The sequence below is a fragment of the Heterobasidion irregulare genome (genome assembly GCF_000320585.1).
Source record: "Heterobasidion irregulare TC 32-1 unplaced genomic scaffold scaffold_05, whole genome shotgun sequence".
NCBI lineage: Eukaryota > Fungi > Basidiomycota > Agaricomycetes > Russulales > Bondarzewiaceae > Heterobasidion > Heterobasidion irregulare.
In genome coordinates, this window is record NW_009258201.1 from 1,448,887 (window position 1) to 1,473,319 (window position 24,433).

General features: G+C 55.1%; 10 protein-coding genes across 10 annotated transcripts; 4 read left to right on the forward strand and 6 right to left on the reverse strand.

Annotated features, from left to right (window-relative positions):
- Positions 1-38: 38 nt before the first annotated feature.
- Positions 39-2,094, reverse strand: HETIRDRAFT_173483 (uncharacterized protein; the record flags this gene model as incomplete). The annotated part of the gene is made up of 20 exons (XM_009548111.1): positions 39-107; positions 164-371; positions 430-454; positions 509-566; positions 618-645; positions 699-758; positions 818-918; positions 972-1,011; positions 1,063-1,078; positions 1,130-1,141; positions 1,202-1,226; positions 1,279-1,310; positions 1,364-1,389; positions 1,438-1,463; positions 1,596-1,605; positions 1,655-1,753; positions 1,808-1,861; positions 1,923-1,937; positions 1,997-2,023; positions 2,081-2,094. The coding sequence occupies 20 exons, from the start codon at positions 2,092-2,094 to the stop codon at positions 39-41; spliced, it is 945 nt and encodes a 314-aa protein (XP_009546406.1).
- A 1,154-nt stretch (positions 2,095-3,248) lies between these two features.
- HETIRDRAFT_173484 (uncharacterized protein) lies at positions 3,249-4,656 on the reverse strand (the record flags this gene model as incomplete). Its single annotated transcript, XM_009548112.1, has 13 exons — positions 3,249-3,335; positions 3,388-3,501; positions 3,571-3,700; positions 3,758-3,782; positions 3,839-3,896; positions 3,956-3,983; positions 4,044-4,103; positions 4,158-4,258; positions 4,308-4,347; positions 4,401-4,416; positions 4,472-4,483; positions 4,538-4,562; positions 4,618-4,656. The coding sequence occupies 13 exons, from the start codon at positions 4,654-4,656 to the stop codon at positions 3,249-3,251; spliced, it is 735 nt and encodes a 244-aa protein (XP_009546407.1).
- A 1,655-nt stretch (positions 4,657-6,311) lies between these two features.
- On the reverse strand, positions 6,312-9,086 carry HETIRDRAFT_318633 (uncharacterized protein; the record flags this gene model as incomplete). Its single annotated transcript, XM_009548113.1, has 9 exons — positions 6,312-6,389; positions 6,450-6,552; positions 6,608-6,737; positions 6,791-7,252; positions 7,314-7,494; positions 7,560-8,435; positions 8,488-8,655; positions 8,724-8,803; positions 8,873-9,086. 9 exons carry the CDS (start codon positions 9,084-9,086, stop codon positions 6,312-6,314), a joined length of 2,292 nt encoding a protein of 763 aa, XP_009546408.1.
- A 55-nt stretch (positions 9,087-9,141) lies between these two features.
- On the reverse strand, positions 9,142-10,394 carry HETIRDRAFT_384250 (uncharacterized protein). Its single transcript, XM_009548114.1, has 3 exons — positions 9,874-10,394; positions 9,613-9,823; positions 9,142-9,554 (listed from the first exon to the last, which is right to left on the reverse strand). The coding sequence occupies exons 1-3, from the start codon at positions 10,331-10,333 to the stop codon at positions 9,317-9,319; spliced, it is 909 nt and encodes a 302-aa protein (XP_009546409.1). The 5' UTR covers positions 10,334-10,394; the 3' UTR covers positions 9,142-9,316.
- Positions 10,395-10,922: 528 nt separating this feature from the next.
- HETIRDRAFT_427098 (uncharacterized protein) lies at positions 10,923-12,537 on the reverse strand (the record flags this gene model as incomplete). The annotated part of the gene is made up of 13 exons (XM_009548115.1): positions 10,923-11,160; positions 11,238-11,248; positions 11,299-11,366; positions 11,424-11,481; positions 11,551-11,693; positions 11,754-11,862; positions 11,926-11,939; positions 11,998-12,009; positions 12,066-12,098; positions 12,152-12,233; positions 12,284-12,308; positions 12,373-12,465; positions 12,521-12,537. The coding sequence occupies 13 exons, from the start codon at positions 12,535-12,537 to the stop codon at positions 10,923-10,925; spliced, it is 903 nt and encodes a 300-aa protein (XP_009546410.1).
- Positions 12,538-13,754: 1,217 nt separating this feature from the next.
- Positions 13,755-14,859, forward strand: HETIRDRAFT_384254 (uncharacterized protein). The gene is made up of 4 exons (XM_009548116.1): positions 13,755-14,017; positions 14,073-14,265; positions 14,322-14,504; positions 14,571-14,859. Exons 1-4 carry the CDS (start codon positions 13,971-13,973, stop codon positions 14,787-14,789), a joined length of 642 nt encoding a protein of 213 aa, XP_009546411.1. The 5' UTR covers positions 13,755-13,970; the 3' UTR covers positions 14,790-14,859.
- Positions 14,860-15,028: 169 nt separating this feature from the next.
- Positions 15,029-15,464, forward strand: HETIRDRAFT_318428 (uncharacterized protein; the record flags this gene model as incomplete). Its single annotated transcript, XM_009548117.1, has 2 exons — positions 15,029-15,200; positions 15,280-15,464. The coding sequence occupies 2 exons, from the start codon at positions 15,029-15,031 to the stop codon at positions 15,462-15,464; spliced, it is 357 nt and encodes a 118-aa protein (XP_009546412.1).
- Positions 15,465-15,627: 163 nt separating this feature from the next.
- On the forward strand, positions 15,628-18,019 carry HETIRDRAFT_156379 (uncharacterized protein; the record flags this gene model as incomplete). The annotated part of the gene is made up of 6 exons (XM_009548118.1): positions 15,628-15,754; positions 15,813-16,296; positions 16,350-16,517; positions 16,572-16,627; positions 16,682-17,708; positions 17,770-18,019. The coding sequence occupies 6 exons, from the start codon at positions 15,628-15,630 to the stop codon at positions 18,017-18,019; spliced, it is 2,112 nt and encodes a 703-aa protein (XP_009546413.1).
- Positions 18,020-18,797: 778 nt separating this feature from the next.
- On the reverse strand, positions 18,798-23,338 carry HETIRDRAFT_318945 (uncharacterized protein; the record flags this gene model as incomplete). Its single annotated transcript, XM_009548119.1, has 15 exons — positions 18,798-19,256; positions 19,405-19,434; positions 19,516-19,718; positions 20,073-20,286; positions 20,446-20,700; positions 20,809-20,870; positions 21,075-21,306; positions 21,430-21,526; positions 21,990-22,068; positions 22,271-22,412; positions 22,767-22,965; positions 23,006-23,055; positions 23,113-23,118; positions 23,172-23,210; positions 23,270-23,338. 15 exons carry the CDS (start codon positions 23,336-23,338, stop codon positions 18,798-18,800), a joined length of 2,136 nt encoding a protein of 711 aa, XP_009546414.1.
- A 352-nt stretch (positions 23,339-23,690) lies between these two features.
- On the forward strand, positions 23,691-24,220 carry HETIRDRAFT_427101 (uncharacterized protein; the record flags this gene model as incomplete). The annotated part of the gene is made up of 2 exons (XM_009548120.1): positions 23,691-24,080; positions 24,143-24,220. 2 exons carry the CDS (start codon positions 23,691-23,693, stop codon positions 24,218-24,220), a joined length of 468 nt encoding a protein of 155 aa, XP_009546415.1.
- Positions 24,221-24,433: the final 213 nt, after the last annotated feature.

Genomic DNA, 24,433 nt, shown 5'->3' on the forward strand with positions numbered 1-24,433 from the left:
CATTTGTTGTTTGATGATTTTTGTGGGAATAGTCTGCGCTAGGCAGGAGATTCCCGCTCTAAGCTCGACTGACTGCGACTCCCATTTGATGGATCCGTTCCGAGTCCCTGCTAAGAAATCAATGAGAAAAGAAAAGAAGCCAGCAGTAGAGGGTAGGTCTCACCGACTTCACGTCCTCGTGCGTTGAAAAGTCAGTCTTAAATTCTGTCGTACGCTCCACAGCGACGGCTAGCGGGAGCGTAGATTGTACGACGATTTTGCGCATGTCTGGTACACCTCTGTACGTTTCGTTTCGTGAGAAGGTCGACATATTCAAGAAATTGCCAGGGTCTGGATTGCTCCTGTTCCGGAGGGCCTCCCGATTATTCAGCCTGTAAATTTCCCAACGTTGGATGGATCAGGGCAATGTAGACTTTCAAGGGGACGTACGTTGCTAGGAAAGAGTTGACGTAGCCTACGGATTGAAATATCAGCATTTTCAGGCGAAGACCCGAGCGAGAGCAATCACATTTTCCAAGCACCCAGAAACAGCTCAGCCAAACAAACGACGACGGTAAAACAGCGAACTGTCAAGGTTGTTGAACGAAAAGCCACCTGTTACTAGAAATTGGGCGTACAGTTATGACCGCCGCTGTGGCGATGATACTGGAGTGAAGTGTTAGGGTGTTCAATGAGCGGCGCGATTTAACAAGTCTCACCTAGTCAGCAATCCGGTGTTGATAGAGTATGCCATCAGTGTGGCGATTATAGAATCCGTCCTTTCCGCAAGCATGAGTTCGAGGTAAAGAGGAGAAAGCCTGGGGTTTTCTGCACTTACCCCTTGAATCCTGTTCGGCTTTTCCACAAGTACCAACACATTGATGCTGCGATGATAATATCGGTAGCTGCAGCAGATCCGAGACCCGCACAAGCAATCCACTAAGCTATGGATTAGACCCACAGATAGAATGACTATGAATATACGAGCTCACTATCAATGAAGGAAAGCGGGAAAATTCTTGAAGAATGAATCTGAAGGCAAAGTCAGGCTAAATGCAGGGAAATAGGGGCTTTCAGACTCACTCCTCGACGGTAAAGACTGAGTGGCACATCAGACTTATAAGATCGATGGGAATTAATTCTTACTCACCGATTCCAAAGACTAGACATAGTCGATTGTATGGGTGTGAGTGATTTGGAACGGATCAAATTCCCGTCTTACCGAAATGTAACAGGGACAGAATGACCTGCACGAAATTGTGAGCAAAACGTAGGGGAAAAGAGGTAGGATGCACAGACGATAGTAGCGGTGATGTATATGTTTTTTCCCACTGGTTACAGCTGATTGAGACCGGTTGCACGAAAAGACAGCACCCGCACTCACAGATCCAGACTCGTCGAGCGAAGAAACTATGGCAATGTAAGCGGCGTCTGAAGGTTATTTCGAGAATAGTTTACCACTCCACAATCAATCCGATAACGCCCTGGACCAGTCTCGTAAGGCTCACGTGTACAGATCATAAGAGAGTCAGGACGAACATTACAGTCGGTTTGAAGCTGTCGGAGCAGGTAGAATTAGCACTCGGGTCATGTGTGTTATGGAGTGTAAAGCATACATTCAGAGCCCTGAAAAAGGTTCAGTCCTAGTGTCGACTGGAGCGAAAGGTTGACTCACCAAACTGTCCTGGTCAAAGCAGATGGATTGGAGAAATTGGTGATGAGGTACCAGTACACAGTGATGATGCATAGAATGAGGTGAAGAGTATCCAGTGCCCTGGAGGGGGTCACTGTTCGTATCTGTAATCATGAAGCGAACAAGACAACGAACCATAAGACAAAAACGATGATCTTGAGGAAACGGGGGTCTTTAAGACCAGATTGCCTTTCAATTGGTAATGGTCACTGTCGGTGGGCAGGGGCGACAGGAGGATCGATGAACTCACCGGTAATATGTTACACTTATCCCCCACCATTGTTATCAGCGACTTTCTGCAATGGAGACACTCAGGACACGTACGTTTGAGAGAGCGTGATACCATAAATTCTGAAAATCATTTCAACAATCCGCTCGTCAGCACAGATATGCAAATAGGGGACTTACACAGAGCTGATCATCAGCCCGATGAGGAGACTTCCAAAAGTCAGCGCGAGGTTGTGGGCCCCAGTCGTATCCGCCATTGCATGCACTGGGTTCGGTGTGCGGGGAACGCAAATGAACGTAGGTGGTTGAATGGCCTGAGGCCTTGAAGGGGTAAAGAGGTCAGACCCGCGTTCTTATATGATCGACTCGGCCAGTGCTTGCTTCGGTCTATCCTCCTATTCCATTCCGGTTCCAAATAGTAACAGAATCGCACGGGGTGTCGATATACTGCAATATGGAGACAGTGCCCTGGTTGCATAAAACCTGTTTTGGAAATTGAGGATGCGAAACATTGCTGACCTGCCAATGCTCCACCATCGACGTGATCAATCATGTCTAGAAACCGAGCAAGTTTCTGACCAGCCCTGCTTGAGTTGTAATTGTGGACGAAATGAAGGGAAAAGATGCGGGTATCGAGGGCTGCATCGAAGCGAGTGCGTCAGGATCCAAGATCAGGGCCGAGGCTGGCCAATGGTAACCATCGTGACATAATCAACATTTGGCCCTAAAAATCGCGATTCCCGATGCGGCGTCCACAGAACCATCGAAACAGGACTAGCCCAAGCGCTCAAAGCGCTCAACAGTACCTTGCCTTCATATTCTTGTGCCCAAACTGCACGCTCAAGCGTCCTGCTCGTCCTCTCATCAAGTACATCAGAATTGCAGATGAGTCTTGACCTTGAAGAAATCAGATGGTCATTGGTCACGATCTGGAAAACTCTCACAAAAAGACAGCTTTTCGCATTGTGACCAGACTTAACGATGCCAAAGCGTCGTATTCAAACTCGTATTCATAAGTCGCTCAGGTCTCTTCAGTTTTCCGGAACCGCCATCGTGGCTAAGGGGGGGGGGGACTAGCTGGGACTAGCCGAGTCGTTTCGAGTCGACCTTGATCCTTTGCCAATTGATATACGGAAGGAACGGCTACCGCCTGATTTTCTGTAAAGCAGCAATATGTCGTGATAAGAGGAACGACCTCTGTCCAGCAACCCCTTTGCTTAGGAAAATCGTGACAATTCCTTCGCAATTTTTTTGTCTGCAGAAGCCTGATGTTCTTCAAAACGATTCCTTGATTGACATGAGTTGTCCGATCGCTACGACCATACAGAGTTGTCCGAGATGCATGTTATTACAGGAGGGTGCGATGCCGCACAGGGCGAGGTACAAGAGGAACGAGGCTGGGGGTGGAATCACTGCCTTTGAGCTTGTCCGGATCCTGAAAAATTGACGTGTATGTCAGCGACTATGATCGGAACTCATGGACTCACGCTCGCCGTGTCTGGAAAAGTGGTGGAGACTAAGCTAGGAGTGACTGGCGAATTCAAAAAGTCGCTTTTATACTCCGTCGTGGTTTCCACTGTCACTGAAAGGGTCGGCGCCGGCTGACAGCGCGTTCATTGAACACAGATGAAAATGAGACTTTGATGCAGCAGAAATTGTGGGAAGCGTACCCTGCGAATGATGGTAGAGACACGGGATCGAGGACCGGGAAGCTCGTCATCGCGCCGTATGGTCGATAACTGCAGAAAGCTGCTCGGATCAACATGTGACCGTTCGCGCAAGGATTCCCTGCCGTTCAGGCTAAATTCCGATGAGTATGGAGTAGTGGTTGAAACTTAAAGGCTCAAAATCAGGCACCTTGCGAGAAGAGAATTCACATAACCTGAGTCCACGAGCGTATAAATGGCCAGTCTGCCCAGATGACGAACGATAACGCACACTTTCCTAGCACCCAGAAAAATCCGAGCCATATAAAATTGAGAGGCATCGTTGCGAACTACGCCGGCATTTCTTATCAGTATATGACACAAAGCATAATATGAAAAACGCTCATACTGCGATGACAGCGCCCGTTGCCACGATACTGTTATGCAAATACAAAAGGAAGCTTCAAGCCTTCCGGCAATGGTGGATTACCGCGAACCTCGTGATTAATCCAGTATTGATTGAATACAACATGAGCGTAGTGATCATTGAATCCGTTCTGTGAAATTCCGATGTCTGGTGAGATGCCAAATGACAAAATTATAAGACTCACTTCTGGAAACCCGTTCGACTGCGAAAAAGATAGTAGCACATCGAGATAGCGATGAGAAGATCAGCAGCGGCAGCAGATCCAAGACCAGTGCACGTAATCCACTGGAAGATTCGTGAGATCGCCGCATGGAGATCGGTTCTGGAACCTTACTGTCAATTGGGTATACCGAGAGAACTCTTGAAGAAGAAACCTGAGATGACAGTGTTAAGATGACCTGGCCAGGGTTTATATGACCCTACTTACGCCTCGACGGTGAACACTTAGTAGACAAACTGAACTGAATGCTCCGACTCGGGATTAAGTGTCTGGCTCACCAATTCCCAGACCTTGAAAGGGAATGTGATCAGAAAGTATCTTTCGAATGAAATTGAATTACTCACTGAAATGGATGAATGCCAAAATGACCTGGGACATCAATACAGATGAGTAAAAATTCGGGTGAATCGTAGTCATGGCGCACGATGAGTCCTGTCACTAGCCAATTCCTGCTCACTGCCATTATTCTGGTTATTCACTTGCTCAGAAGCGGTGAATTCCCTGACGCACTCATCCACACTCGGCGAGCGAAAAAACTGAGTGCATGACATCAGCTGCTGTAGACGATGAGTATGTATACAATTAATGACTACGCACACTTCGACCATGAGTCCGATCAGGCCCTGTCAACATGCATCAATTGCCTGGAGCGGGTTCGAGCACAAAAAGTCAGGTGAGCTCTCACGTTGCAGTCTGTTTGTATCTTCTCCGGTGTATAGGGTTTTAATCAAGCAAACTTGCTCATTAGCGCAACGTACATTCATGCTCCTACAGGTGAAAGGTGAGCATTCCACTCTGACGCAGCATTGAGATAGAAACGAACCACATAGTTTTCTTCAGGGCCTCCGGATGAGCATAGTTTGTGACCAGATACCTGGTTTGCACGATGAAATGGCGGCAGTAGGGATGCACGTAGGCCCTACCAATAGACAGTTCGAATACAAAGAGCGAGATGCAGAGTGTCTAAGAACCTATCCAAGAAACTGTAGTCAATTCGAACGCACCAAAAGCAAATGCTACTCACCATAATGATAGCACCAAACTCTTCGTTCCTCTGCTATCCTTCCCATAGTGTCTATCATTCCTTTATGAAACTGCATTAGGGTTGCTCTTAACACATGCTTACCTGAAATAAAACCACCTGCTCGACACTGTTGTGAGATGCGTCACGTTTATGGACGTAGAGTTCACATGACGCACGTTTGTACGAAAGTCACCCCATACAATCTAAAGAAAATAATAGATCGTCAGCCACGACTCTGGGCCACACTCACTATACGCACACGGCACCTATCAATAGGCCAACCAATGCACTCCCAAAGGTAACACCAATGGACGGTACTTGATCCATAGCTTGCTATCTGAACGATGAGTACAAACTAAGCACAAAAATGGACGTTGAGAGGAGAGAGAGCAACTTGAAATCCGTGAGGAGCCTTAAATCCTCACCACCTACCATGTATCGGAGGCTTTCGGACAAGAATGGAGCATTCAGGTCGTATACCTGTCCAATCGGCAGCGTCATAAGGCTCACGTGCTGAGGAGCTGTGTGGGTACAATAAAGTTGGAAGCATACTGTGAACAGATGTTTACTAGTATGTCTCTTAGGGCGGCTGATGAAGCGCCGTTTGAACATGGGAGATTTGCGGGGAAAGGGATGTCATTCTTCCAAGATCCTTCGCATAGAACATTCTGCAACGTCGGTGTGAATTTGGAATGTCGTGGGAAGTAGAAACTCACATTTATACTATACAGATCCCCAATTGCATATAAGGCTGGGAAGGCGACGTGAATAGGTAGCTGACTGCGCCCTCACAGCTAAAATAGAGTGTATAAGGTCATGGTTTGGATGCGGTCGATTTCTCATGGCAGGGAATGCCCCGGATACCTCATACCGCATTGCAACCCATGTGAATGAAACTTACTGAAATCCAAATTTCCACCCAAAAGGACATGCCCAGATGATCAACCAGTGCGGACTCCCACACGTCAAAGAACGTCAAAGAACATCGATGCATAAATATGCTACAGTGTGCGCAGGAAACCCCTCTGATAGAGACAGATGATATAGATGGGTGGCTGGGAGGAACCGAAGGAGTGAGTGCGGGAATACAACAATCATGCGACGTAGGCAAAAGCGTCCCGTGAGCCATCTACCCGCTCGATATACTCCTTCTCTAGTAACGTGTCTATCGCCTGCGTAAAAGATGCATAGATTGAGAATAAGATTAAGGGACCAAAGAGGCCGGGACGAACTTTTTTGATATCGGGAATCTTTGGCGTGAAGCGTTGTGAGATCTGCGAGATGACCTCTTGGATGAGAGGTTGGTTCTTCATTGTCTTTCGCGCTTTCATGATACTACCATGTGTAAAGTTTGAAAAAGTCGCACGCGTGGGAGTTCAAAGGAGCATACCGAACGATGGTAGCTTGAATGACGTATTTCCGATCTTCATCCACGGTTTTCAAGACATCGGTCGCCTCTGCCTTGACCTCAGCTTTAATTGGCTGATTCAAGTTTACGCGGATCTTCTTAGACTTGAAGCCTGCAAGCGAAATTCATCAGCAATTATCGAACAAAGAGAAAGGGCAGGCGCACTGGGATTCAGGTCGTATTGGTCGGTCTCTTCACTGATGAGAACCCTCGCCTTGGTGAGAAGGCCAAGGACCTGTGTCAAGATATCTTTGCTGATCGCGGTGGCAGCGACGAGCTCGTCAAGTGACAACGTATCATTATTGTTGTATTGCAACAAGACTGCCATCTGATATGAGCTCGTCATCAGGATGTATTTCTGGTTCAGGTAGTTCGTCCTCAGCTCGTTCTTCGAATAATTCCAGAGCCAAGTGAGCTTCCGACCGGAGTGCTTCATTTGGTAGTACTTCTGGAAGCGCTCATACGTAGGCTGGATGTCAGCGGGGACGAGGAAGTCGCCAGCCGGGGCGCTCTGTGGCCAGAAGTTTGTTCCGAGAACCATGATGCTAAAGTTCATATCCATATCGTCGTGATTCTGCTGCATTCGCTCCTTGAACTGATCTGTAAGATCTTTGCTCAGACTCATATCTAAAATAGTGACTGGTAAGCAACAATATCATGTAAGACAATGAATCGAATAGATACAGACCAGTGAACATGCGTTGGAGCTTGTTCGTATACTCGAAACCGCAGGCCTCCTTCAATTTCGAAATCATGCTGGCCTCTGCTTCGTCCGAGGCTGACACACCGTGAATAAGACGTTTGGACAACTTGGTAGTGTAGAAAGTCTGGAAGACATCCTTGTCTTCGAGGTACTTGAACAAGACCATCTTGTTTCGTAGTTGTGATCGTCAACGTTCCTCGTATATCGTACAGAGAGGCGTTAGTGACTTACGACACGGTTCAACGCACCCTCTAGATCGCCCTCTTCTGCCATCTTGTTGTTTTTCCGTAGTAGAGCGTCGGCGTGCTTCGCGAGGAGTTCAGGTGACTTGGATGACGATGTTCCAGTCGCTGAATTCTTGTTGACGAACTCCCTGCATGCCTTGTCCAAGCTCGCAACAAATCCGGCCTCGCCCTTGAAGCTGCGGTTGACGGTTTCGGAGTTCTTTGTGTGGACCTCAAGCAGAGCATCAACATATGCTTTAGGGTCAATGGTATCGACCGCTGGACCACCCTCGCCTGTGAGCTTTGCCACCGCCGCCAGACCAGCTTTCTTCACATGCTCCTCGAACTTCTTACGCAGAGGCTCCAGACCTTCTGGAATGCGGGCGAGCAACGCATACATGCGCTGCAGGTCTTCGTCCTTGTCATAATCGAGCAGGCTCTGGAAGCTCTCCCACATCAACTCCGCGTGCTCGCGAATCAGCACATGCTCACATTTGCTGATGAGGAGCTTCCGCGTCGTAGTGTGAAGGTATCGCTCGACGCGGTCTTCCTCTTCGCGGAGACGCTCCTCCGCCTTCTTGAGGTAGTCAGACACGCTGTTCTCTGCAAGGAATGCCTCAGACTCCTGCGTGTAATATTTCTCGGTCGAATCGAGGAACGGCGTTTCGAAGTGTTCCTTGTAGTTCTCCAGAGATTGCTTGTTGATGTCCGCCTCGTCGATACCAAGGGACACGAATGAATCGACAACCTTCTTCACCAAACCTTGATCGATGGTCTCACCGTTCCGCTGCTCCTCAATGAGGCGGAGGATGGCTCCGGCGAGTCTCTGCTGCTTGTTCTGAATGTGTAGGAAGAAATTGGCCCTCCATTGAACAAGAGCAAGCTATAAAAGGTGTAAAATGACCACATCTCCCGATCAAAAAGAGTGCGCGTACAGTATAGACCGGATAGACGCCTTTGCGACCTTCGTCTCTTTCCCGCTTCACCCAATGCCGATTGAGATACGTGAACAGGCGGTTGATGTAGTTTGCGCCTATCGTGTAGCGATCCCACTCGCCAGCATAATATCGTAATAGATTCTCGTGCTGAAGGGTATCAGATTGCTAATAACGGCACGCGAGTCATCAGCATGAGATCGCTACGCGAGCGTCAACTCATCGAATGCACTCACTTCGCGTAGTGTTCGTAGATGCTGGACAAAGTATCGAATCAGGCTGTTGTAGAGGTCAGACCCGACTAGATTAGCGCCGGCTGAGTCGGATGGAAAGAAATTGTGTCAATCACTAATCACCGTGTGGCGTAACGGAATGGGGAACCTACTTCTCCCTGGCGTAGACAGGTCTGCCGTTGTCGTGTTGGGCATTTTCGAAGATGTGCAGTAGTTGTATGCTACCGTGTAGAGGCCCATGTACTTCGAGTACGAGACACCGGTATGAAGCTTGGTCATAATGTGGTCGACGCCCTCTTCGAGGAACGCCCATGTTGTCGCAAGATCCATATCCTTCGAAGGAATCGACGAGGTTTGGAAGGCCATCGCGGTAATTGTGAACAGAGGATGATAGAATACTGAATGTCACTGAATATTGGAGGAGGTTGGAGGCGTGGCTCGGAGGATGAGAGCAAGCGAGCGCAAACAATTGCCGCGCGCCAGTGGCATCGTCAGCTTGTGGCGAGCCTTGTACTCATCACGTTTATGATTCAAAATTCATAGCAAAAAAACAACAACATCCACAGATTCACCGATCAGAAGACATGTTCTGCGCATCAAATTTTGATACCCGTATGGATGCAAGCAATGCCTCCCCATAAATTTCGCCATGCACCGCCATCGCCCTCAAAATTACCCCCGGTAGCAAATCCTGCGTCCGCGATCATCTTTGCGAAGTCTGGCTGGCTAGGGAATCGGCGTATTGACTCAACAAGATACTGGTACGACTCGCGGTCGCCAGCGAGGATGGTCCCGAGCAATGGAATCACCGAAAAGGAGTATTGCTCATACACCCTACGAGAAACAGGCTTCGTGAATCAATGCTAGCCTGGGGAATAGGGCGGGAGCTTACTGTGCGAGCAACGGGTTTGTGACCTTGTTGAACTCCAAGCATGCGAACGTGCCTCCGGGCTTCAGTACACGATGTGCTTCTTTGAGCACCTCAGATATTGATGTGACGTTCCGAATCCCAAATGCAATGGTGTACAGATCATACGAATTCGAAAGGAACTTGTCCTCTGGTAGCGCCTGCGCATTGGCTTCATGGAACGAGACCTGCGGTGCTGAAAATATATATCTGTATCAATTACATATTCAAGATGAATAGACATACTGTTGTGGTACATCGTCTTCTTGAACCTCGTGTGCCCTTCTTTCAACATTTCGCCATTGATGTCCACGACCTCCACGGTCGTCTCCCGATCCGCGTACTTCTCTCGCGCCCAGTCCAGCATGCGCAACGCTATATCTCCTGTTCCACCGGCGACGTCGATACAGCGTATGGGACCTTTTGAGCCGGGGCGTAGAAGTGACACGAAGTCGTCTTTCCATAATCGATGTACGCCGAGCGACATGGCATCGTTCATAACATCATAGCTGGACGCGACGGAATCAAATACCCCACGTACAAGGGACTCCTTTTGTTCTTCTGCGATGGTACGGAAGCCGAAATGGGTTGTTCGACTCGAGCTAGGGTCCTGGGGTTGTACCGGTTGTGAATGAGTACGACGGGCAAGAGCGGGCAAGGGTGCACGGCGACACGATGCTCTCAGGGTTTGTGAGACAGTCTGCATGTGTCAGATAGCGTAGCGTCCCTCAAAGATTAAGGAAGAATTAAGCCGGCCGTGATGTTGGTGAAAGCGAGCCTGCGCGGCGAGACGCGTCTAGCCGCCGTGCGTAGACACCGGCAACCGCCGTCGTGCACCTTTCGTTGTTTCCGACTCCAGGGCTAGGCAGGCTGAAGATTGGGTGAGTAAAAAGTGCTTCCAACTATCTACGTGTCCATCAATAACGATGAATTAATCATGAGAATACATCCCTACGTGCAGCGAAGGCGTATTCAACAACAGTATATACAATAAAATACGAAGAGTTCGTCCACATAGCGGAGACAGCATGCAGAGGAAACAGGCATAATCTTTGGTAATAATGATATTAAAAAAGTCCACATGATCAGCAGCCGTCACTTGCTCTCAAACACCTTCACTCATATCGTGTGACGAAGGTGGGTCAAGCACACGCGGCTTGGATACATCCTCGCGCGACCCACGGTAACCTGAAAACTGTGGAAACCGTGGAGAGTCGGTCACCTACATGCTTCGTCAGGACATGCGATGAATCGGCGTCAAGGGAGAGAACACACAGTTGTCACGTCTTTATTGATCATGATAAAATCCGGCCCCTGCAAATGCCTGGAGTGTCAGAGATTCCACTTGGTACAATGGTGGGCAGGCGTACACTGTGCTTGAGCTGCTGCAATCGCATGCCATTTCCACGCTCCGAAAGACTGCCAGGTGCACCTTGCTTCGAGTCGCCGCCTTCCCAGCCGCTGCGTGAATTGAGATTAGACATCAGACTGTTTGTGTAGAGCTTTGCTAATGGCATGTTGAATAAGAAGTGTCTAGTAAATAGAGATCAGTAAGGAACACCGCACGCCGAGAGGCAAGTCAGCGGAGTCGCGAAAAAAGGGGTGCATACAGGGTCGTTGGCTGTAAGTCGGTTCAGTTTCAGATCATCGAAGAAAAGTATAGATTCTTACACTGCTGAGGAAAAGTACGACATCCACAACGGCGAACACTGCGGTGAGGAGGCCGGTTTGGATGGTGACTGTTGTAGAGTGACATGGGCAAACACATATGCCTTTCAAAGCTCAGATGTACTCACGTCTGACGATACGATCGAGGAATAGGTCAGTGCCAACGAGGCCCGTGCGCTTCTTTCGCTGTGATGGGAGCATTAGCGCTTCATCTCGAGAACGGCGGAATGTCAAGATTTCGGCTCGAGAACATACCAGGTACCACACAAGAACTCCGGTCACCAGAACATCGGCAACGGCAGCGCAGACAAGCCAGATGACGACGACAGCCTTGAAGTTCCGGAAATCATCAAAGTCGTGCCACCAATTCACCGCGATCGCGGAGCCAAGCGCACCGCCTGGTTCGAAAATTGAAATGGTCAAGGCACAAGAGTTTTGAAATGCGTAGGCACACTGACAAGCGGCGGCTACGGCAAGCAAGGATATAGCTACTGCCAGCCATATATTCCCCGTCAAACGTTTGACACGGTACGCAAAGAAGAGCTGTACGGAGCAGGAAATGATTCCCTAGAGGCAGAGGAGGTTAGTGGAGTGGTCAAGAGAAAATGAAAACAGTCACGGGTTTCTCACAGTCAATGCGGGGTCTGTATGATGAATGCCGAGTCAGAGGTTGTGCCGCAAAAGAAGGCACACGAAACGTACCTGTAGAGAATACTGAAGAAAAGAACCGGTGAGCATGTGCGACCGACTCCGAAGCAATAAAAACTTACACCATGTCGCGTGGGATAGGTAATCGACCTCGCCTACAGGAAAACAGCTCTGTACGGTGATCAAGGAGGCTCGCCGAGAGGCTCACCGTAATGGGCGATGAGGTATTCGTAAAGGATCGCAGCAGTAAACGCAGTGTTCAAAGTGTCCGCCAGAAGGAGATAGGCTACCTAGAGGTCGTTCAGAAAAGGCTGCATCATGAACAACGGATTAAACTGACGAAGATTTTGATCCAGGTAGCGTCGCTGACAACAGACACATGAAGCATGAAGCATGATGAACAACACAAGTAGAAACTCAATCGCGCACCGTTTGAACACAGACATGTATAAGTAACACTGCATGAACATGAACCCGTAGAGGATGAGGTTGAGCATCATGCCCAACACAAGAAAACCGAAGCTATTTTCTTTTGGTGTTAGACCAAGTCACCGATAACACCGATATGACTACTTACGAAGAACTGATATCCATGTTTATGCTCGACTCGTCTACAAAGGTGAATCCAGCAGACTATCAACGCGATACGCCTGACCTGCAGTCGCGTTGGTGTGTTGTAGGGAAGCAAAGTTCCCGCAGGGTCACACCGGCGATCGCTGTCGAGTTTCTTTTTATAAATGCGCGATCCAATAGGATCCAATCTGCATCTTTTAGGCTAAATTGGCAAATGCGAATGATGGGAGAATTCTAATTTGTTGTTAGAAGGAGCCGCCGGAACGATTAGTGATGGCTTGAAGCGGCTTGGTCAAGCATGGTCGTGGACATGTGGAAGACGCTCTGCGCGGCATGCAGCGTAGCGCATCAAAAGAAAAAGCCTGGCAGCCTGTAACATGGATAGAAGCACTCCCTCAATCACCCACTCACATCGTTGATGGCCTAGTGCATATGAGACTATAAAAATAAACAGGTCCTGAAGCCTCGTATTGGTTAGAATGCGTGTCAGTGTCACGCATATTAATGACATACGGGTCCCGCACCAATCTGATGATCGCGATAAGGGCACCGTTATCGAAGGGTCGCAGTAAGCATTATTGATACTGTACTACTAGGTGAGCCGAATTCTGTCGACGCCGAGAACGAGTCAGCCGGAATCGCCGTAGCTGGCGATATCAGACAGCGGAAAAGTGACGTCGAAAAGTAGTTGCGCGCAATTTCTCCGCAATAAAAACCCGGCTTAAATACATAGTGCATCTCGCACGAAATGTCATTTGGTGTCCACGCCCAAGATACTAGCAATGGCTCGGTAGTGGCTCAGCGTGCAAAGTTGCCGTTCAATAGGATGGCTTTGTGTAATGGCATGAACGGATCAGGCGAACAGGAGTTTGATTGACATACCAATTTTGGCCCCAGCTGGCGAGTCAGACGAGATGCCGCGGACGTTGACCATCGCTACTCGATTACATTGCTCCTTGCATCGCCAAATGCCAACTGATTTTGTCGAGCGAGAATAACAGCCAGGCCTGCCATGACTTGCACATCGAACATGCAATTCGAAGACGGCAAATGCCGACCATGGTAAAGCTACCTGTTTTGACATTTCTCGTAGTGACCCCATGCACGCTCTACATCGCGCACCAAAATTACCACAAATGTCCTTCTCGACTGCGGACAAAGGAAAAGGAAAGGCGCTTCCCGAAGACATAGCCGTGGAGGACGTTTCACACTCGCACACCGCCCCACACGCCTCCTCTTCCTCGAGCTCTTCGAGCTCGGATTCCACAGGCTCAGACTCAGACACAGACTCGGACCCGGACTCAGACTCAGAACTGGACGATGACGACCTCAATGACAGCGATATCGAGGACGCAGTCACTCCAGAATATCTCGCTTCCCTTCTCGAAAGGGCGCGCCAAAATGCGGCCGCTTCTGCACGGCACAATGAGGGCTCGGGCAGCAGCAGCGGCGCCATGGACGACGGGATCATCGAGCTCGACGACCCACAATCCGAACAACAGTGCGTTATTCTCGTGCATATCCGTTTTCGCAGGGGTTATCGACCTCGTCTCTAGAAAACTGCCGCCACTGGATCCCGGCGTCCTCCCAAAAACATATTTCACTCTCAGTGCGACGCATCAGGAGGCATCCTCGTTGACGCACGATCTCGATGTAGAACGCGCAGAACGGTCTACGGCTTCTCTGATCGCGCCTGCACCACCAGTTCAGCCCGACCCCGACCCGTTGACGAAGAAAGAGAAAAAAGCTGTATGTTGTTTCTCGCACCCTTCGCCGACGATTTTACATTCTCTATATACCTATAGCTGAGGGCCAAGACCGCGGGTGCAGACTGGTATGACCTCCCAGCCCCGGCGGAGGCGGACTTGCCGCGACTATACCGTGAAGTCGAAGCTATGAGGCTCCGGAACCAGCTCGACCCGAAACGGTTCTACAAAAAGGACGAGGGCGAGGGCAAGGGTATTAAAGGGCTTCCAAAATACTTCGCGGTGCGTCTCCCTCCGTCTTCCACTCGCCTTTCGCAGCTGATCTCCTTGGCGGGCGTGTGCGTGCAGATCGGGACCATCGTCCCGACGAGCACGCCGTTCGGGAAGGCGAGCGGCGATAATTTGGTGCGCGCGGCGCGCAAGCGGACGTTGGTCGACGAACTGGTCGATGATGCCGAGGCGCGGAGGTACGCGAAGAAAAAGTTCGGCGAGTTGCAGGCCGTCCGGGGGGCGAAGGGGAGGGGGACGCTCGCGGCACGGAAGGCAGCGAAGAAAACGAAATGGTGATCGGGCCCGTTATTATTGAGGGCATATTCACGCGCTAGACAGATAGTGACAGACGCAACCAGTTTCTTGTCTGAATATCGAGCGGGTGAGATCGACCCGTTGGCTTGAAAAGCCATTCACGGGCGCTTCCATAAGTACACAGTCCAAAGCGGTAACTGAGCACATTGTAAAGCATCAAATCATTGATCACTTCAGGTAGTCCCTACGTCCATCACACCGTGAACAGACAGAGATCTGGCATGGACGCGACCGCATCCGCAGATACATTCGAGCTATTCGACCTTCGTGTAGAGGCGATATGTCCGCCCGGGGAGAAGATCCTGTGCGGGGCGAAGCCTGGCGACCACTTCACTCTGGAGGGCGAGATGCTGAGGCTGCCGCCAGGGCAGGGGTTCTCGATTTTTTCACTGGGTATGCATTCGAAGACATGGATTGGTGACCATGCGATCGAATGCGGTCACTGACTGACCCGCTCGTACGCCCCGTGCAGGCGCAGTGTTACCTTTGCTTGCGGCCAAGCAGCGGCTGTCGTCGTCGAACGACTGGATGGAAACCGACGAGGAAGTTGCGTGCCCGGATCCCAACTGCAGGTCGAGGTTGAGAATTGTGAGGACGGGGAGACGAGTATTTAAACACGGGGAGACGACAGTAGTTCCCCTCGAGGAGGCGAAGTGAGGAGATACGAGAGCCGTTTCGATTGAGCGGATCGTGCACCTTGTAGTATGCAGAGAGTTGGGCGACCGTGTGCACTTTCGTAAATGAACGAAAAGCTGCCCAGGTGCTCCGAATCAGGAAACCCACCTTCCCTCCTCGCGCGCCTGCAAGCTCTCTGCCCGCCATGGTCCGCCGACGCTCCTCCAAGTCAAAAGACACAAAATCGGGCCCGCGGCCCGTCCACAAGAAAGACGGAAAGATAAAGCGGTGGAACAAGCCCTCCGACATCCCTCTAGACGAGGAAGACCACTGTACGTCTCTTTTCTTCTTCCCTCGTGACCTGCCTCAACCCGCGCACCCCATCTTCAGTCCATGCATCTAGAGACCACATATTGCTCGATGGGGACGATGGTGCTCAGGACGACGATGACGACGGAGAGGAGGAAGTTTTTGCTCTGAATGGAATGCCGCAGTCTGACTCTGAGCAGTCGGAAGAGGAAGAGGACGAGGACGGCGAGGACGAGGATGTGGATATGGAGGACGCGGAGGATTCGCAACCCCCACAGAAAAAGGCAGCCAAGGCGAAGGGTAAACATGCGTCTCGCCAGGACCTCGCCAAGGACGCCGCTTCAGACAAATCCGACGATGAGGACGAGGAGGAAGGCTGGGGCCACAAAAAATCGGCGTACTATTCGACCAACGCCGAGGAGCCGGACTCTGAAGACGACGAGGCGAACGAGCTGGAGGAGCAGGAGGCGCGCCGGCTGCAGTCGAAGTCCAGGGACGTCATGAACGAAGACGATTTCGGGATGGGGGATGTAGCGGAGCCAGACTTGCTGGACGACCCCATAGAGTTCGCCCGTCTGTCTTTTTCGTATGCGTTTTGGCTGACCGCGAGCGCCGCAGGGACATCCTCGCCGACGCCCCGCCCAAAGTTGAGACGCAGCCGTTGCCGAAGGACAAGGCATCCATCCTCCGCCACTTGGAGAAAACAAGCCCAGAGACCCTGGCGCTGGCTAACGACTGGGACGATGTTGCCCACAAACTTCTTCGCTCGCAGGAGAAGCTCAAACAGTACGTTACCCCGTCCGCTCCACGCGGCGACCATCTCAGCGGGGAACTCTACAGGCTCGAGTCGGACGAGCCCGACTCACTCAGTCTCGGCATGGTGCATCTACACTATCGTACGTGCCATCGCCCACTTCTCCCTCCAGAATCCAAAAGCTAAACTCGCACAGAAACCCTCCTGACATACGCGACCACCCTCGCATTCTACCTCCACCTCCGCGCGGGCGAGAAGTACGCCCAGCGCCCCGAGCTCCTCCGCGCGCACCCCGTCTTCGCGCGCCTGCTCCAGCTCAAGCAGGCGCTCTCCACACTCGAAGACCTCGACTTTGACCTCTCCAGCTCGGACGCGGGCTCGGGCGACGAGGACTACGACGACGACGAGGACCTGTACATCGACGACGACGAGTTCAGCGACCTCATGGACGAAGACGGCGGCCCCGGCCCTGGCGAGCGCGCGGGCGCGTTCGGATCGGGCCGTGGGGCTCTCAAGCGGGACTTCGAGCACCTCACGCGGATCTTGCGGGAGGCCGAGGAAGACGCCGCCTCCGCAACGCTTAACGGCCCCGAGCGCGCGCACCCGAAAAAGAAGGACGGCAAGGCGAAGAGCAGGTCCGATCTCGCGCGCGGCGGCGGCGGCTCCGAGCCCCCCGCCGGCGGCCCCCCGAAGAAGAAGCGCAAGACGGACAAGGCGTCCGCGGCGCGCGTCTTCGACCTCGTCGAGCCCGAGTTCGTCTCCTCCGTCAAGAAGAGCGGCACCGCCGGCGGGTCGTCTGCGGACGGCGCCGCGGACGCGTACGGCGATGCCGCGGCGCTCGCGGCGGCGGACGCGGAGGACAAGTCCGCGCGGCGCAAGACGCTGCGCTTCCACACGGCGAAGATCGAGAGCGCGAGCGCGCGGCGGCGGGGGGCGCGCGCGGCGCTGGGCGGGGACGACGACGTGCCGTATCGGGAGCGGAGGCAGGCGCGTGAGGCGCGCGCGGCGAGGGAGGCGGCGGCGCGCGGGTTGGGCACGGGCGGGGCGGATCTGGACGGGGAGGAACCGCAGCCGAGGAAGCGGGACGAGGACGGCGACGGCGACGGCGACGGAAGTGCAGAGGAGGAGGCGGTGGACGGGTACTACGACCTCGTCCAGCGGAAGAAGAAGGAGCGCAAGGAGGAAAAACAGGCAGCCTACGACGCCGCCAAGGCCGCGTCGATGTACGTCGCGCCTCCCGCTCGTTTCATCCGTCTCTCACGTTCCCTTTTCTTTTTTTCGCAGGCCCTCACTCGACGACGACGCCGAGGCGGGCGGGCCCCGGGCGCTGACGCGCGCGATACTGAAGAACCGCGGGCTGACGCCGCACCGCTCGAAGAGCGTGCGCAACCCGCGCGTGAAGAAGCGGCAGAAGTTCGACAAGGCGAAGAAGGTGCTCGCCTCGCAGAAGGCCGTCTTCAAGGGCGGCGACGCGAGCCGGTACGAGGGCGAGCGGACGGGCATATCGACCGTCGTCAAGAGCGTGCGGTTCTGAGGGGCGCGCCCTTGTCCTTACTCTGTGGGATCCAGCGCTCGGTCGGTCGGTCGGTCGGTCGTGTTTTCGCAATGCTACTACTGTACGTGTGCTGTCGTTCCCGCCCCCGGCAACGGGCTCTGCCCTGCCAAGGTCTCCCGCGCACAGACAGACATCCGAGAGCACGAGATCACGATTGTGAGATATATCCAAAGAGAAAGCAGATCCTCGCCATTCTAAGTATCACGGGCTACAACGACATAAGTAACTTCTCGGCGCGCGCGCTCCTCGACGATAAACGATAAAACTGTTACAGCGACGGCGGCGGCGGCGGCGGCGGCACCGGTTCTAAGCTAACACACGCCCACAGGACTAAAATACGCCGCTGACCAACCGACTAACCCACCAACCAACCGACCCAAGAAAGACGGAACGCACACGGGGAACGACGGCGGGGGAGTGAAGGAGCGAGAAGAAAACATAAAGAAAAGAAGAAAGAAAAGAAAAAGACTAGCGATATACTGAATACAAAATCGTACCGCGGACGGGCGGCTGTCGACGGCAGGACCGCGACCGCGTAGATAAACCCAGTAGGGAGACAGGACGAGGACGAGAAGAGAAAGAGAACAACGTTCATTAGAAGAAGAAGAAAATCCTCCGGCAAGAAACAGATACGACAGACAACAGCACTCGGGGGGCAAACAGGGCAGGAAAAACAAAGACGAACACCCTAGTCCGATGCCGCCGAGTTTGGAATAGAAGAAATATAGATCCACTCGCCCTCGCGGAGCCGCGGCCACTAGTAGTCCACGTACATCGCGTCCGCCAGCGGGACGTGCACCTGCTGCACGCCCATCGGCTGCTGCTGCTGCTGCTGCTGCTGCTGCATCTGCTGCGCACGCACCGCATGTGAATGATGCGACGGGTGCTGCTGCTGCTGCGCGTGCGGAAGCTGGTGCAAATGTTGTTGCTGTTGCTGCTGCTGTTGCTGGTGGTGCGAGAGCGGGTGGTGGTGCACGTGCGCGTTCGGGGGCGCGGAGCGCGGGAGCACGGACGCCATGTGCCCGAACTCGCCCTCGCCGAGGCGTGCGAGCTCGTACAGCCTGCGGAGGCCGACGGCCTGCTCCGCGGCCTCCTCGTACGAGTAGCTGTACTGCTCGAGCCCCTCGATGCAGTTCTGCACCTCGGGGCGCGCGAACCGCGCGAGCAGCATGCCCGCCTGGTTGCAGCTCACGTGCATCACCGCTGGGTCGAGACGCTGCGGCGGCGGGAGAAGGAGGCGGTGAGCGCCGCGGAGCGGAAGGAGGGAAGGAAGGAAGACAGGAAGGAAGACAGGAAGGAAGAGGGGAAGGTGGGGGCGGTGCGGGGACGTGCGGGGGCGTGTGAAGGTCGGACTGAGCGCTCACCAAGTATCCGTTCTTCGTCAGCACGCCTGCCTGTGATCGCGTCGCCGGTCAGCATCAGCGGTCCGCGGAGGTGTATGCGCGTGCGCTGCTTGCGCGCGCGTCTCGACTCACCAGCCCCGCGATCCTGAGCGCGCCGTGCAGCGCCTCGTCGAGCACCTTGCGCTTCATCTCCTCGATCTGCATGTAGTTCGTCGGGAGCATGTGCCCGGGCGGGCTCCCGATCCGCGCCGCCTCGTTGATCTCGCGCACGCCAAAGTCGTCCAGCGCGTTGAACAGGATGATCCACATGATGTGGAACGTCGCGTCGCTCGCGCCTGTTCGCCGCCGCCGCCACCAAGACCAAGACCAACACCACCGACACCGCCGCCGCCGCCGCCGCCGAGGGGAGCGCGGGGACACCAAACCAAACCGGGATGCGGATCAGCGGCAGAACGCAACAAGAAGGAAGCCAAGACGTCAGCTGTCTGTCGGAAACGCCTCGAAGCGGAACAAGGTGCAGAATGGAAGGCAAAGGGGGGGGGACATCGGGCACGGCAGAAGAGGATCACAAAACGAAGGAAAGCACAGCACGGCACGGCACAGCACGGCACGGCACGGCACGGCACGGCACGGCACGGCACCCCACAAAACGAAGGAAATCCAAAATTAACCGAAATAATGCGACTCACACGCAGAGACGGCGGACACGAAGTCCCATTCGGCCGCGAGGCTCGGCGGGATGCCGACCTGCGGCAGGTACTGCTCGCGCCAGTCGTTCAGCTGGACCATGATCCCGCGGAGCACCTCGAGCGGGACGCCTTCCGAGTCGGTGCTCGGGATCCACAGGTGCTTCGACATGTGCCGCGAGATGCGCGCCAGCGCGTGCGCCGCGCGGTAGTAGCCCTGTAGCCGTCCGTCAGTTTGTCGTCATCGGGTTTTTATACCATTGCTGCCAGCCCGTCGATCGCGGGGCGGTGGCGCGCACATACCAAAGTCTGAAACGGAACCCGTCAGCGACCGCTCGCACAAAGCGTACGGGCAGGTGAGGGAGCGAGTACGCACCTCGAGATGCTCCCTTGGGTCGGGCTTCATCATCTGCCCGTGGTGCGCGTGCCGGTCCGCGGGAGACTCGGCGTGGGCGTGCATCGCGTCGACGGTGTAAAAGTCGACGTCGTAGTCCGAGTCGTCGAGCGCGGGCTTGCGGCGGTAGTACGCGGCGCCATACGCGTCGGACAGGCACGCCATCCACCACGCGAAGATCATCGTCCCGCGCGCCTCGGGGTCTTGAATGTTTGAGATGACCGCCTTGTGATTGATCTGTGCCGCCCGCGCGCCCAGACGGGCAGGAATTGCGAGTCGACGGGGATGGCAAGGCAGTGCGACGACGGTCAGACGACGAGCGCATAGCTGTGCCTGTAGACGCACCTGCAGATCGAACAGCTGCCGGATGGCCGAAGTCAGCCAAAACCCGCGGTACCCTGAAGCATCTCCCGAGTCAGCAGAACACGACCGACGCAGAACACGGGATGGCGCATCACCGCTCGCATCATCCGGCAATTCTTTAGCCCTGTCAAAGTCAGCCTTCGGAGCTCACAACACGCAGAGAGAGAGAAAACAAAAGACGAAAAAAATGCAAGGAGAAGAAAGTACGTGAAGGGACGGGGGGGAGCGAGAGATGAACGAAAGAAAACACGCACGGCTCTGCAGCGGCTCCAACAACAGCGCGATCACGACGTGCTCCGCGGCGGGCACGCGATGCACCTTGAGCGCCTCCGCGACCTCGCGCGCGCGATCGATGAGCGCCTTGGCGAGCGCACTCTGCCGCAGCGACGTCTGGGCGCGGTCCGCGACGAGCAGCGGGTGTTCGGAGAACTTGGCGCCCCACGCGATGACCGTCGCCATCAGGGCCGGGTGCAACGGGTCCTCGGCCACGCCGCCCCCACCGTTGCCCCCGCCGGCGGTGCCGTTGAGGCTGGAGGCGCTGGCGCTGGTGCTGGTGCTGGTGGCGCTGCCGCCGGTGTATTGCCCCGGCTCTGCATGGGGGACGAAGACGTTGAGGCGGGCGCGGAAGTGGGCGGGGTTGAGGAACGGGAGGCGGGTGTGCACGATCTGGAAGTAGACCTCGACGAGGTCGAGCGCGAACCTGGCGGGGCGCGTGCGAGCGAGAGGGGTCACGATGTGCGGTCAGCGTCAGGGCCACAGCGTCCGAATCGAGTAACGAAGGCCAAGAAGGGGGAGAGACGCAGACGCCAGAAGGCCAGCAAAGAAGAAAGAAGAAAGAAGGCGGCGAACCGAACGAGCAAAGGATCCCATCGGCGGCGGAAGGCTGTCAGAGCTGTTACGGAAGCAGGGAGGGCAGGGGGCGGGTGGGGACGCGACGTCAGGCCGGCACTGCCCAGCAGCGCGCAGACGGACGGGAATGGCCATTGCCGAGGACAAGAAGAAACGGTGCCCGGAATGGCCGTGCGAGCAGCCCCAGCCGACCCGCGCTGCGCACGCGTGGGCGTGAGAGGGAGGCCGGGGTGCGCGCGGGAAAAAAACAGGAGAGAGGGCTCTCACCGCGCGGGCGAGAGAAAAAGATAAGGGAAACCCGAAAGGAGACTCACTCGATGCGGTAGGCCTCGTCTTCGAGCTTGTATGCGAGGTCGCCCCAGTGGTGGAACGGGGAGGACGCGCGATAACCGCCTGGGCGCGCAGGGGGCGCGTAGCTGGTCGGGCTCGATCCTGATGCAGCACTAACAGATGCACGCGCGGGATCAGAAGACGTCATGTCACCGGGCGAGACGCAAATGCGAATAAACGTCAGCGGCGGATCGCCCACGTCAATCAAGAACACGGCGGGGTCGGAAGAGAACGCCACGACGAGCTGAACGAAAGCCCGACGGACGCACGCGAGCGAGCGGGGGCACGGGGACGCACCTGGGGCGGTCGCCGGGGGAAAAGAGGTAGGCGAGCAGCTCCGTGAAGCTCGTATTGCGCCGAATCGGTGGCTGCACGGCCGGCGGCTGGGCGCGGAACGGGGACGGAGACTGGGGCGGAGGGGCGGCGGAGCTGGGGACGACGACGGCGGTGCTGGAATGGGAGTGGCTAGCGGGACCATTGCCGTCAGCATACCCGCTGGGGAGGAAGACGAGAGCGTGAGCGAGATGGATGCGGCAATGGGATCGCCGAATGCGTGAGCGTGGGACGAGGAGAGGGCGCGCGCGGGCTAAGTATAGAAATGGAAGGGCGGGCAGGAAAGGAAAGGAAGCACCGGGCTGGCGTGCACGTACGGGTTCGGGTGGGCGGAGGCTGTGGGGCTCGCGCTGGGAGGATCAGCAATGGGGAGGATCAGATCAGATCAGAGCCCGAAGACGGCGAGACCGTGCGGAGATAGAGAGCACCGGCGGGGGTGCGTGCGGCGGAGAGGGACAAATGGGCAAGCGAGGGGGTGGGGGCGCAAATGAGCAACAGTCAAGGGTGAGGAAGTGGCGTGTGGGAGGGGGGATAACGCACCCTGTATTGTTGCCGCTGTACGCACGGGGCCTGCGCGAGACGGCAGAGACGCGCTTTTTCTCGCTGGTTGCCTGCTGCGCGTGATGTCTGCGTGTGCGTGGGTGAGCATCCCATGTGGGAGCGCAACGGGAGGAAAGGGAGGACGGACGTGCAGGGGTAGTTTTTGACCGTACAATGCTGCGGACGTGTGGGAACAGGGTCGGCACAGGGCCAGCAGACGGAACGACGGCATACCTGACACTGCAGGAGGAGGGGTCAGTGTCGGGGGCGAAGAGAGCGAGCGAGAGACGGACCTTGGGCTGGCCGGGAAGCTGATGACACTTGACCTTGCGCTGTCTGGAGGCGGGGAGAGGGTGAGGAGGGCACGAAGGAGGGTGCGGGAGGGTGCGACGGACCTGCAGGCGTCGCAGGCGATGTTCTGTTTTCTGGGCGGGGGGAGGGACTTTGCGAGGTCGTGCATGGACGGAGACGGGAGGGGGAGGGCTGGGCGGGACGGGGTGGGTGTGTGGGCAGTGTGAGCGAGAAGCGGGGAGGTTAAAAGGACGCACGGGTGGAGTTGATGGAGCCCGAGGCGTCTGAGGCCTGGGGCGAGGGGCTGGCGTGTTGCATCTGCAGCGTCGTTGCTCGATAGGCAAGTGCAAGGCAAGTGCAATCACCACAGCGTCAGTCGGTCCCGCTCGGCTATTCCACCCCGTCGCTTGAGACACCGGCCCTCTGTCGCAGCCCAAACACCCCACAACACACATCACATAAGCCCGCGCTCCCCATTTTCAGCCCAGCCACAGCCCCTCAGTCGCCAGTCGCCAGCAGCCATGGTCAAAGTAGAGATCGTCGAGGAAAAGGACCCCCACTTCCACAACGACAACAACTCCCCCTACGCCTCCCCCTCGTCCTCCCGCACCTCCTCCTCCGTCTCACTCGACTCCGTCGACTCCGATGCCCCCGACCACGAGTCCCTCCTCGACCGCATCTCCGCCCTCGTCGACATCGTGCCCCCCTCCACCCGCCACTCCATCTCCTCCAAAATAGCCACCTCCGCCTCCTTCCTCAAGAGCGGCGGGAAGCTTGTCGGCAACCTCGTCTGGATCGTCACCACCTCTGCCCTCCTCGTCGGCCTCCCCCTCGCCCTCTCCCTCGAGGACGAGGCAAAGGTCGTCGCCCAGGAGAAGGAGATGCTCGCACAGCAGCAGGGCGCACAGCAGGTTCGTCGCTCTCGCTCTGACTCTCTTCTGCCCGCGCGTTTGTTGACGTCACGTCACGACAGATGCTGTCCTCTGGCTCCATGTTCCCCTCCACCCCCGGGTCCTCTGACCAAAAGGGCCTCGTCCCCCCAGGCTTCTGAGCCCGGCCCTCGCACCCACACATCCACACACCCTGTACATTACGCACCCCGCCGCCACCTAACGACACACGAACCCCCCTCCCCCCCGTCCCGCTCCATGCACATCTTTACTTTGCTCGCTTTCCATGCCGATGTTCCCTGATGTCCTGTACCCCACACGTCCACCCGTTCGGGACAATCGAATCGAACAAACCCAAAAGAATAGAAAAAATA

Coding starts and splice junctions, on each gene's coding strand:
- HETIRDRAFT_384250 (XM_009548114.1), bottom strand. CDS start 10,333: ATGCAGACTGTCTCACAAACCCTGAGAGCATCGTGTCGCCGTGCACCC. Junction 9,824..9,873: donor GAAGACGATGTACCACAACA/GTATGTCTATTC, acceptor ATATATTTTCAG/CACCGCAGGTCTCGTTCCAT. Junction 9,555..9,612: donor ACAAACCCGTTGCTCGCACA/GTAAGCTCCCGC, acceptor TGTTTCTCGTAG/GGTGTATGAGCAATACTCCT.
- HETIRDRAFT_384254 (XM_009548116.1), top strand. CDS start 13,971: ATGGACGACGGGATCATCGAGCTCGACGACCCACAATCCGAACAACA. Junction 14,018..14,072: donor GACCCACAATCCGAACAACA/GTGCGTTATTCT, acceptor CCTCGTCTCTAG/AAAACTGCCGCCACTGGATC. Junction 14,505..14,570: donor GGCTTCCAAAATACTTCGCG/GTGCGTCTCCCT, acceptor GTGTGCGTGCAG/ATCGGGACCATCGTCCCGAC.